Source organism: Drosophila tropicalis, unplaced genomic scaffold (genome assembly GCF_018151085.1).
Source record: "Drosophila tropicalis isolate 14030-0801.00 unplaced genomic scaffold, ASM1815108v1 contig_859, whole genome shotgun sequence".
Taxonomy (NCBI): domain Eukaryota; kingdom Metazoa; phylum Arthropoda; class Insecta; order Diptera; family Drosophilidae; genus Drosophila; species Drosophila tropicalis.
Genome location: NW_027173353.1, coordinates 8,245,742 through 8,258,016, shown reverse-complemented (window position 1 = coordinate 8,258,016; position 12,275 = coordinate 8,245,742). Strand labels below are relative to the sequence as shown.

Sequence of the window (12,275 nt, the reverse complement as noted above, 5' to 3'; positions counted from 1 at the left end):
GAGTGCGTTTGATTCCACTGTGCAGTGATGGCGACAGAGTGGTACTTAAATTTGTTTACTTCTCAGTATATTGTCAACTTCAGTCGGCAAAAGTTGTGTGCTCCGCTAGTTGGTCGCAATCGTACATACATAGTTTAGTGATCCGCAAATAACTTAATTAATTTATTTAATTAGTCTCCAGGCGAAGCTTAACAAATAAAAACAAATACAAAATGTGCAAGTGTCTGGCTGGGAATGTAGCATGCTGGTAAGTATTATTTAATTGGCACAGCATTTCCGCAAATAAAATGCGTACATACAAATAAAAGTTGTTAAATTTATGAGCAGATATTTATATTTATATATAGATCTAGTCATCTACAGTGATGCATATGTACATAGAAAGCATACAATGGAAAATTACTTTAGAGAAGGGAAAATGCAAAAGCAACAAACATAAAGAAAAAGTGTACAGGTTGCCCTTGCGATTCGGTTTACAGAGAGAAGAGCCAGGTAGTGGTTGAACTACAGACTAAACAATGATGGCTAACCAGTGGCGGATTAGCAATATAGGCAGGTGCAGGGAGGCAGCTGTTTGGAATGGAATTAAGTGTCTCATAGAGTTCGCCATCAGTTAAAACTGATAAAAGGCGGGTAAGCAAAGGGCTTACTTCCATTGAAATGTTTTCTATTTCCAACAACCGACACAGTAGTGCCTTATCTTAGAATTCACTGGATGAAATCTTATGATGAATAAGCAAAGTATTCACTACGAAATTAGCCATGACAACAAATAATGAACATATAAGTAATAAGAAAGTAAAGTTATTTGAATGAAAGAAGTTCTAAAGGAAATGACACTCCCCTGCTTTAGTCATATCATGAGCTGAATACATTTCATTAACTTCAGTTAAAGTCATAATTAAAATACTACTCCTCCCAGATGGCTGTCTTTCGGTTCAAGCAAAAGGATAATATGACCGAGTCATGATACAACTATACAGGGTGCTGGCTTGATAATATTCACATACGCACTTATTATTATTCAAGTTGGCACGCTAAGGGTGCACCACCGCCTGACGGTTATTTTATCTGTCTCCATCAAGTCCTGGCACCGCTCAGGCGAGACAAACTATCTGCTTACCCAACCCCCTTCGCTTGACTGCCCTTCAGGCACTTTTATTTTCAAGCAGCCGCCAATATGTCGCCGGTTCCGCTATGACGGAAGCTGCTTATTCGTTTAACATTTGGGGATGAAAACGCAAATTGCGAAACACAATAACTTTTCATAATAAATTTCACAATCACCAGTGAGATCTTTAATCTCTATATTTTTAATTTCTTGTTTTCTGTTTTCTTTCAGCTGCTTTAATTGCGCGCTTAGCATGCTTATTTCCATCATAAGTGCGTTTCTTGTGGTTTTCATTATTGTGGGAGTTTTAGTCTATTTCGTGTACTATTACGAGAAAGAGGATGACGCAACCAAACTTACAAAGGAAGTACACGAATCGTTCAAAAACGCTTTCGATAAGGTTAAAGACTCGTTGAGCAAATAAACTAATATTTACGGTAATTATGGCGAGCATTAACTATTAACTTATCTTGAGATTAACTATTTATACTTTCAGTTTCATGTTTGCTTGAATTCATTATTCATTCGATATATATTGGATACATCCTATAACTGAATTACTACCGATTACTATTAAAGCCTTTGCAAAAACTGGTCAATGTTTTATATTTGACGCATTTCAGTGTTCAGTACAAATGTAACGTAAATTATATATATACATATATACAGTTTTTATAAACATTTATTTTTAAGCTAACTTTATGAAACATCACATGTGAATCGTCTATTTCAACACACAATAAAAAAAGTATTTATATTGCTTATTAAGTCGTTTTGTGTTTCTAAAATGTACATAAAGAAACTGAATGATTCCAAAAAGTTGGTGCAGATTAAAGAACTAAGAACTAAGATTCAATCAGTTGACTTCCTCTTTTGAAAAAGTTCTAAAATTCCTAATTCGTAATGTCAGATATTCAATTAAAGCAAATCCATCTTGTATACGGAAAAATGTCAGTTACCATTTTGACCTAAAGTTCTGTTATTTTGTGCCCTCTGCGTTGCAGGGCAACATTCAATAAAATCGATAAATAAAATACATTTTGAAGCCATCGACTCGTTGAACTTCTACCAGGCTCCCATAACAGGCAAGAACTCCCAATCAACAGCAAAAGAGCTGCTGATTGCTGCCAATCGTTCGACGATTTCGATTTAGACCCCATTGTAAGTATGTTTGTATCACGTCCAGAGTATACATACATACATATATATGTATGTATGTATGTGTGTAGGTATGTACATATATACTTGCTGGCAACATGAACGTGCGCAGTTTTCTGACCCCCGTTGAACGCATTGAGTAAGGGAGTTATGTTTCAATTCTTATAAATAAAATAACACCTATTCGACTTGAGAACACCTGTTACATGGTATCAGAGGAAAGAACTTTGCCCTCCATCTCCTTTAAATGGGCTTTATAAAGAATTTGTATATAAAATAGTAATACATCTTATTTGTTGCCATATTTAAGACATTAATAGAATAAACAGAGAACAGATGAAAAATGATTTAAACATTTCATTTTTCTAAATTCGATATGCCCGTTTAAGAGAATTTCCATATAACGAAGATACACGCCCTGCGCTATGCTTGAGATTGTTGTACTCTCGCACCCAATCATTCTCTCTAGAAAGTACGGTGAGAGTAAGAGACAAAGAGCAAATCGCTTGGCACCTGCAACATAGAGAGAACCCTATATGTGTGTATGTATCTATGTATAGCGTTATGGTGAACGCCGGCTGCCGAAAGAACTCAGAACGTATTCCAATGAAAACGTAAGTGCCTGCTTTCAGATACTTTATGTTCTAAGCGCCTGGTAGGCGCATCTCGAAGTCTTCCACATTGGAGTTTCGATATTAGGATAAATAACAAAATATATTTGCAATGTAATAGATAAAATGTTTCACTCTGATAGTCACCAAATATTTATGTAGATACTTGACAAAGTTCACACGCAAAAAGATACGAAATTTTTGTCTATCTATCAAGCAGTATTTTAAATGTGGCGCCCATCTGTAAGCCAGTCTCCAACACTGCACAAACAAGAAACAGCTGTTAAACAGCTGTTTAACCAATTTAAAAACAAAATTTTAAAAATGTTTGAATGCTTTTCAAAAACGAGAGATTTAGAGGACAACTACGACCATGACGATGATGAAAATGACTTGGAATATATATTAGAATGTGTTCTAATGGACGACGATGGCAGTGACGAATATAAAGAATTAAGAAACAATTACAATTCCCAGCTAACTCAGAACTGCAATTGTTCGGAAGGCGTTTGCTCCAATCTCGAAGAGTGTCTACACGGAGGTGCTTATGAGTGTACCTCAAACAAAAGTGAATTGGTTCTGAAATCAAACAATAGTCTTCCTATCTTTGAATGTAATGGCTCTTGTAAATGTGGCATCAGCTGTTGTGCCAATAGACTTGTACAGTATGGTCCACGAAGAGATTTAGAGATTTTCGATTCTCCTTTATACCATTCCAAAGGTGTCCGCACAACTGTGAATATCCCTCAGGGAGCTTTTATCTGTGAATATGCAGGCGAACTGATAACTAAGACTGAGTCACAACGCAGGATAGAGGTAAATGATAGCCTCGGTCAAATGAACTATGTGCTGTGCTTAAAAGAGTTTACCACGGAAGGAATTTCGGTAGTCACTTTTGTAGATCCATGTAGGCGGGGAAACATTGGACGCTACCTAAACCACAGCTGTCAGCCCAATTGCCAGATTATGGCCGTGCGAGTAGAATGCCCAATACCTAAGATTGGTAAGTAATCTTTCAGGAAGTAAATGTCCTTCAACATATATCCTTTTATATATTCTAGGAATCTTTGCATTACGGGATATTGATGCCTTTGAAGAGCTCTGTTTTCATTATGGCGGAGAAGAGCCAAAGCAGGCTGCAGGTTCTGGCAAAACATGTTTGTGTGGCAGTTTAAACTGCTCTGGTTTTATGCCAAATACTAAAATGTAGGACAATGTTTATATTAAACATGTATATAAAAGTTTTTAATAGTTCTACAATATACAAACAGGAATCTTTGAGAAAAACAGTTATCAGAGCTTATTCAGCACATCGCTTTCGAGAGGAGGCAACTTTTCCAGTATCCATTGCTCTATTTCGATTAGAGATGATTTTTTCAACTCGTGCAAAGTATTCTTCAACGGCTTGAAAGTGCCGGTCACTCCTAACTTTTGAAGGCTATCGAAACTCTCCTGACCCCATTCTATTGGCACCAAGGTATCACGTTCGCCATGGAACATACGCAGTTCAGGAAGTTGATCACTATTTGGTGGTCGTGTTTGAAGGGATTCGTATACCACAGACTGACGATTCAGGAAGGATGAGTGTGCAAAAACACCTGCCAGACCCGTATTTAAATGGTATCCAGTATGCAAAGCCAAAGCTCCACCCATCGAGAATCCGCCGACAATAATACGGTTTAGTGGAATGCCTTGAGCCACTTCTTCCTGGATAAGCTGGTGGACGATCTCATAGCACTGGGACATGCTCTTTTTCGTTTCCTGGGCAGCAATATTTACCGACCGCCGATCAAACCACACCGTGGAGAGTTCTCCATTCAGCGGTGTGTACTTTTGCAATGGGGCAGTGGGATAAATAACCTTTATATGGGAGTACTCCATATTTCGACCCAGCAGGAAGCGCACCCATTCCAAGACATTTGGGCCAGTATCGCCGGATCCGTGGAAGAATATCACAGATGCACTGTGTTTGATGTTTCTTGAATTAACGCTCATTTTAGCCACTCTTATCATATGTACCTATCTATCTAAATTATAAACAAAACAAAGGTCAAAATCCAAAATTAAAATTTGCTACCAATTATTTAACAGTTTTCTGTTATCGAGACATACATATGTAAGTTAGCGACAGTGCTGCCAAAATACTGCAGTAGTATCGATATTTTTGAATTTCGTGAAAATATCGATATTTGTATTCTTAATATCGATAAATCGAAAAAAGGTCACACTTTGTATTGGCAGTTTCAATGTAATTTTTTAAAAAGGGGAAATTTTGAAAATATTTCACATTAGTGAACTTGAAAAGGTTATATGATACAGTAATTCGAGAAATACTTGAAGTTGGAGTTTTCCTTTACTGATGATGTCTTTTCCCAAAATTTCAAAAAGATTTGCAATCACCAAAGTGACAAGTTTGGAACATTTATTTATATATTTATTTGTTATTACATGTAATTAATTAGGTTAGAAACTAGATTCTTATGGGGCGTCATTCCACTGGAGTATCGTATCCTTTACTTGAAACGAACTGCATTATGCTATGATCCGTTTGATGGCCGACACATACATATCTTCCTAGTCTCTTTTAAGTGCCAAACCGCTTTTGGGGGTTTTTTTTTTTTCCAACAAATTCTTAATATTTGCCAGATCTTTCTTCATTTTAAAATTAAATTTCTGTTTGTTTTCACAGTGTCTTTAATATATCCCTAACCACAGAGCGAAACATGTAGGATAAAGCACAATCGAATCGCCGCAAACAAAGTTGCCTCAAGCCCAGAAGGAGTTGGCCAAAACGCAAGCAATTGGATTGATGTAACGTATATCGGGCCAACGACACTAGCGCAGCATTCGTGTTTGCTTCCAGGAGAATTCCATATTCAGGAGTCAAGGCGAGCTCTGTGATGGGACGAAGTCAAAACAAACGTTCTTTCTCCGGAGATATCTACAACTCACCCTTGCGACATAGGATCAAGGTCTCCAGAAAATTCAGCTCCAAAATGTCTGCCCGCAACTGTTTAGCCTCAAAAATAAGTCGTTTTAATTGAGTATCGCCACAGGAATCGATCATGCCACTAATATCCAATGACCAATGTGATGCTCTTAGAATGAAACACTCGCTCCACACAACCTGCAGTATGGCATCCTGCTGGGATGATTCTAGCAAACGGAATTGTTCATTCTGCTTGGCCTGGCGCAGGCAAGTGACCAGAATTTGAGCCAAAATTTGGAAATGCACAGCCTCGCCCGCTGGCGATGCTGCAGATAAGGGGCGTGGCATCATCTTTGAGATCTCAACACCCTGTTGACTTGTCGATCTTGGACCACGCTCCTCTTGCACTGCCGATATATTCATGCCTACAGCCAGACAACGCTGGAAGCGACAAAATGGACACCAATTCCTACGAGCCTTGTCCACAATGCAATTACCCTTGATAGCAATGCAGACATAATGATTGCCCTTACGCACACTTCTCTTAAAGAAACAGGAGCAACCATCGCAGCAATATACTCCGTAATGTTTGCCCGAACTCTGATCTCCGCACACTTGACACTGGCACTGCAGTTGCGATTGGGACGGACTCCGGTGATAGACCACCGACATGGTCATTGATGGGAATTCAACTGATTCACCTTCGTTCAATTATTCGCAGTTTTATACTTCCTCCCAAAGAGCTTCAGGGACATGGCAGGATTCTCTTTTAACCAAATGATATGCAAATCAAACTCAAAAAATAAACATGATTTGTGGTAGCTTCAAGAGGCGTGGTGACTAGTGTCGGGGCGTGGCATGTCAAAAGTTGTGACAATCATTGCGAAGCGTGTTAACAATTTGTAAACAATTATTGTTTTGCTCTATGATTGGTAAATCGCTGCGGCCGGTCCTTCGATGGTGGTGGTTGTCCGCCGCTTGAGCTGGCCACTTCAAGTGTCTCTTTTTGTTCTGACATTTTGTGTAAATAATAAACGATGTTTTTTTTTTTGGCTGAAGGGGGGAGGTAAAAAGGCGACGAACTTGTTCTCTGATAAGAACTTATGTCTATTGAATATTAAATCAAGAGAAAGTGCCAACAATTCTTAAATTTTAAAGAGTTTTAAATGCGAATATTATGGTGAACGATGAAATTCAATACAAACGCACTTAAACTAAAACAAGAACAATTTGAAAGTTTCAAACTAAAATATTCTTATATACATAGTTAGTTAGAAAACTCTTAAATTACACAACAAACTAAACGATTTGGTGCTCGACAATTGACATTCCTTTTGAAGAATATTAATTATACTATATAAATAAATAGCAATTGCTTTGCCAATTGAATATCCTATATACTTATAGATTCAGTGTGGAGATATCAGATCACTTGGATCCTGGTAGAGGCATTAATTTGAAGCTTGCCGAGGTGCCTGTTTTTTTAGTTATCCAGCCAGAACCACTTGAACCAGAACCTGCTGCTGCACTAGATCCACCCCGTCTAGCTGCAGTGGCTCCACCGCGACTTGTTCTTGATGCTGCTGCCTTTCTTGGTGTTCCTGCGCTGGAGGCTTTGTGCCTTTTTGCTCCCCCATATGAACCGCGTGCTCGATATGTTCGTTTGCGTTTTCCACCGCGAGAACTGCCGCCAGGAGTGCTGCCTTGAGATGCCGCTGCACTACCCCAATCCACATCATCATCACCATGACCATTGCTGGTACCCCACGAAGCTTGTCCACTGGAGCTGGCAGTAACTTTCGGAGCCTGTTGCTTTTGTTCCTCTTCTTCGTCCATCATTGATTGCATCAGAAGCTTTTCCGAAGCATAATTACATGTGATTTCCAATAGTTTAGCGCCATACTTGTCGAAGTTCGCCTTGGTCACGTGCGGGATGGAGCACATGTCCTGTTCGGTGAGAGGCAATTGCTCGGACATGGCCTTGAGAGCCTGCATATTCATGATACTGGCCATAGTGACGTTGCGTTGGGCAGCAATGGTGCGGCAAAGATCCAGAAGATCTGTATAACAGCGGTCATGGATTTCACTCAACTGCGATTTGCCGTCATTCTTGCCAGATAATGCTCCACCATCCGAAACGGTGGCCAGAGCCTTTGGTCCGCTGTGCTTCTTCATTAGAGCAAATTGATATTTAGGTGTTCCCTCCATAAGCTTACTAATGACTGGGCCCAGGTAGATATAGGCCTGCGGTATGTCTTTGGTGAATATCAAATCCTCCCGCAAGTAACCATCGATTACCATTTTTCGTAGCAGCCTCTGAATATCGCCTTTGTCCCATTCTTTCAGAGCACTGTGATGTGGGGTCTTGTTATGCCCAAAATCGACAATTTTCTTAATCAGGGAACCCTTGAGAACATCGGCTATATGCAGAAGAGTAAATCTAGATTTGCCACTGCACAAATCCTTGACGGCACGTGCCGCCTTGCGAGCCTGTTCCAAGACATCGGTTAGCTGATACTCTTGTTTCTTCAAACAATTATCGCAGGCAGTTTTTCGATTTTCTAGACACTGTTCACTGGTGAAATGTTCGCCAAAGTAATCCAATTGCTGGGCACGTCGGCAATCTGTGATATTCTCACAATATCCAACAATGCGATAGAGATTATCAATATGCATCTTCTTCACATTATAATTCAATGCTCGATCACCTTAAACAAGAGAGAACATTTTCAAGGAATAGGAATACAATTGTGCGTAATTTAGTTTACCATCCAGCATCTTCTTTAGCCGCAGCATATCCGAATAGTTGTAATAGAGTACGCACTCGGCTATGTCCCCATCACGACCAGCTCGTCCAGCCTCCTGATAGTAACCCTCAATTGATTTGGGCAACGAATAGTGGAGAACAAATCGAACATCTGGTTTATCTATGCCCATGCCAAAAGCTATTGTGGCACAAATCACCCTGACCTTCGAAAGGATCCAATCTTTTTGACGTGATTCTCGTTCCGTATCACTGAGCCCAGCATGATAGGCCACCGATCTTATGCCCGCTTTGCACATCTTTTGGGACACATCATCGCACTCCTTCCGGGACAGACAATAGATGATTCCACTTGAATTGGCGGGTCGTGACTTAATAAATCCACTTATGTCTTCCAATGTGGAGGCTCCCTTCTTGGGCAGTACTTTATAGCGCAAATTGGCACGATTGAAGCTGGAGAGGAACCACTTGCAGTGCGTGAGATTGAGCTGGGAGAGTATATCCAAGCGTACCCGTGGCGTAGCAGTGGCAGTCAATGCCATTGTTGGGACATTGGGAAAACGTTTGCGTAGGATGCCCAACTTCTTGTAATCGGGTCGAAAATCATGACCCCACTGAGAAACGCAGTGAGCTTCATCGATAACAAACCGACTTATATAATTGTTCGAATTCAGGGTGTCCAATATGTCCTGGAATCGAGCCGAACTGGATATCTTTTCGGGCGTGACGTATAGCAGCTTTACCAAAGGGGGATGCGACTCCAAATCTCTGTAAATGGTCATTGCTTCGCTCATGGATTGCTCACCCGACATGCTCTTCGCACAGATCTAAGAGAAGAAAGATTACTTAAACGGAAACTTTTTCTGGACTCTGAATACATACATCCAAACTGGCCAACTTGTTGACTTGATCGAAAATCAATGATTTCAATGGACTGATGACAATGGTCACTCCTTCAGTGAGTATGGCGGGAAGCTGATAGCACAGGGATTTGCCTCCTCCCGTGGGCATGAGTACGAAACAATCGTTGCCCAAAAGAGCTGCATTGATCACTTGCAGCTGATTCGGCCGAAATGATTTAAGACCAAAACTATAGCTTAGAGCCTGAGTCATCCGACTAGAGTGATCGAACTTGAGGCCATCGAATTCGCCGGTGATGCCATCATTCTGAACATTCGAATGAAAGTTTCCGGACGACTCTTGGCTTGGCTTCTTTGCCGCAATTGACTTGCTAGTGCTGGGACCGGCAGTTAGATCTACAGTCCTTGGAGTTGTTATTGGAGGCTTGGAGGTAGTCACACTAGAAGCCGCGGCAGCCTGCGAATGCATTTGCTCGAAGAGAGTCTCATCATATTCAGGAAAGCCATCATCATCCAAAGTAATGTTCGCTTGGGCAGGTTTGGACTTTTGTTCAATTTGCTTGGCCTTATCTTCGAAATCTCTGTAGGCATAGTTATTATAGTCCGATCGGCGCCCTTGCATTGATTGATGCTCCTCTTCAATTTCGGCCAGCAAGCCCTCCAGATCATCATCGTCATTCCCATCATCCATAATGGTGTTCTTCTTGCCCCTATCTGGTTGAGTGGAACTGAACAACTCCTGACCATCAAGATCTCCATCACATAGCATAGTCTGGGCCAAATAATTTGCCTCATCTTCATCGTCATCAGGTTCCTCGCACAGGTCATGTACGAGTTCCTCGCGCAGACGCAACTCTCTTTGCTCATCTAAAACTTTCTTGGCCACTGGCTGAGGAGAAGGTGGTGGCAAAGGTTTATTCGGCTTAACTTTACCTGCTTCCATCATTTCCTCTTCCCTCTTTCTGGCCACTTGTTCTTGTTCCTCTAGCATTTGGCGTTCCTCCTGCTCAAGCATCTCCTGTTCAGCTGCCTGTTCCCTTTCCTGCTTCTCCAATTTCTTCTGCATCAATTGGGTACGAGCTCTAAACTTTTGACGCATAACTTTTAGCTTAAGAAATGTATTGGTCTCAAATCCATCAATATCACTGAAATGAAGCGCTGGTATTTGATCAATCAGGGAACAATACTTTTCCATCAAATCCATGTAGGTGGACTCGAAAAAATTCAGGGTAGACTTGAGGGTGGCAGTATTTTGTTGATTCACGTCTACTTTGAAGGTATCGTTTTGAGCAAGATTCCGCAAATAGTCGCCCAGCGACATGTCAAAGGCTACACTTAAGCGGGGTTTTACTGGGACAGGAGATGTCTTGGACGTTAATGACTTGGCTGGGCTTTTGGTTTCATTCTCGACTGATTCTTGTTTAGTTTCAACCACATCAGAAACCACTCTTGCCGTGCACGCAATGCGTTCTTTAGGCTTGCATGGAATTTTATTTGATACTTGATAAAAAGTGGGTTCTTCATCATAGGATGGAGATGGATTGTCCTTTGTTGTTCTCCGATTCTCGTCTTGAATTAGTTTGGAGCTTGTCTTTGCCTTTGCTGGACTCTGAGTTATGTAAGTCATAGCATCAATGCTATTATCCAAGGAAATAGTAGGAATGTCCTGGTTTAGTTTAGAGCTAGTCTTCGGCGGACTCTGAGTTATTTTAATCGTAGCATCAAAGCTATTATCCAAGAGTGAAGAAGTGTTGTCCTGCGTTATTCTTCGATTCTTGCCCTGACTTAGTTTGGAGTTCGTCACTGACTGCGTCTGAGATCCTTTTACCATGGCATCAAAACTATCATCCAAGGAGCTGTTACTGGTGCTGAAACTTGGTGCAATAGTTGATGGCTGACTGATTGAAGATGTTTCTTTAACAGTGGCGGACGTCTGCGTTAGCTTCTTCATGTTGTCGTTCAGCTTGGACAACGACGCCTGATAGCTTGTATCCCGTTTGAGTATTTCATCTAGGTTATCAAAATTATGCTGCAGGGGAGCAGCAGGAGCAAGCGGTGATTGTGTGACGCTTTCAAATTCATATTTCTTTATCAGCAGCGAATTGTGATTAGTGTCTTTGTTTTCGTCAGGACTGGACTTCTTTTTATTCTTCGACGATGTGCTCGGTTTTGCTTCGTCTTCCGAGGAAGAGGAATCCAAAAATATCGGATTGTAGACCTTTCTTGGCAACGTTTTGGCTTGAAGAAAAATGATAAAATTAAAAATAATGTAATCATTGTGGCGTTTCACTTACCATTAGAAGTTGTTGATTGACTACTCTGTCCTATACTCTGACCAATGCCCAGAAAGCTGGACATGGTGAGCTGTTTTCTTGGCGCACTTATCCTTCTGGACATCGCGGCAACTGCTCCGGCTGGCGTATTTCCTTTTTAAGATATATTTAGCATTATGATTTAGAAAAATATTAAAAGTTGTTGCAAAAACGCGGGCTAGGCGAGAAATCTTCTTCTTTCCAGGTCCAGGAACGATAACACTTGTACAGTGTTGATCAATGCTGGCAGCTCTGATGCACTGGAGTACTGGACAATGGAAGCGGACACAGAGATCTTGGAATTTGAAATAAAAAAGAACTCTGCTTACGTACTACCTCAGGTTTTGGACCAAATATTCAAGCAGAGTGAGGAAACCAAAGGGGACAACCCTGAAAAACGTTTAACTCTCTTCAAGAAGCTTAATTGTTTGTTGAGTGAAGAATTGATGACTAGAGCTCTCGAACTCCTTGACAAATGGGACATCGTTTACTATTGCACCAGATACAGGATTCGGGGGGTGCTATGTTGC

The 12,275-nt window shown here is 40.8% G+C and overlaps 5 protein-coding genes across 5 annotated transcripts; 2 read left to right on the top strand and 3 right to left on the bottom strand.

The window, feature by feature from the left end:
* Positions 1-83: 83 nt before the first annotated feature.
* LOC137582879 (protein midgut expression 1) lies at positions 84-1,875 on the top strand. Its single transcript, XM_068297617.1, has 3 exons — positions 84-247; positions 1,343-1,548; positions 1,608-1,875. Exons 1-2 carry the CDS (start codon positions 213-215, stop codon positions 1,533-1,535), a joined length of 228 nt encoding a protein of 75 aa, XP_068153718.1. The 5' UTR covers positions 84-212; the 3' UTR covers positions 1,536-1,548; positions 1,608-1,875.
* Positions 1,876-3,197: 1,322 nt separating this feature from the next.
* On the top strand, positions 3,198-4,169 carry LOC137582373 (probable histone-lysine N-methyltransferase set-23). Its single transcript, XM_068296885.1, has 2 exons — positions 3,198-3,883; positions 3,942-4,169. Exons 1-2 carry the CDS (start codon positions 3,205-3,207, stop codon positions 4,088-4,090), a joined length of 828 nt encoding a protein of 275 aa, XP_068152986.1. The 5' UTR covers positions 3,198-3,204; the 3' UTR covers positions 4,091-4,169.
* Positions 4,098-4,978, bottom strand: LOC137582374 (lysophospholipase-like protein 1). The gene has a single exon (XM_068296886.1). It carries the CDS (start codon positions 4,891-4,893, stop codon positions 4,174-4,176), a length of 720 nt encoding a protein of 239 aa, XP_068152987.1. The 5' UTR covers positions 4,894-4,978; the 3' UTR covers positions 4,098-4,173.
* A 585-nt stretch (positions 4,979-5,563) lies between these two features.
* Hr83 (Hormone receptor 83) lies at positions 5,564-6,481 on the bottom strand. The gene is made up of 2 exons (XM_068296647.1): positions 5,833-6,481; positions 5,564-5,775 (listed from the first exon to the last, which is right to left on the bottom strand). Exons 1-2 carry the CDS (start codon positions 6,479-6,481, stop codon positions 5,564-5,566), a joined length of 861 nt encoding a protein of 286 aa, XP_068152748.1.
* A 411-nt stretch (positions 6,482-6,892) lies between these two features.
* Positions 6,893-11,976, bottom strand: Blm (Bloom syndrome helicase). Its single transcript, XM_068297046.1, has 4 exons — positions 11,728-11,976; positions 9,456-11,671; positions 8,578-9,400; positions 6,893-8,517 (listed from the first exon to the last, which is right to left on the bottom strand). Exons 1-4 carry the CDS (start codon positions 11,828-11,830, stop codon positions 7,238-7,240), a joined length of 4,422 nt encoding a protein of 1,473 aa, XP_068153147.1. The 5' UTR covers positions 11,831-11,976; the 3' UTR covers positions 6,893-7,237.
* Positions 11,977-12,275: the final 299 nt, after the last annotated feature.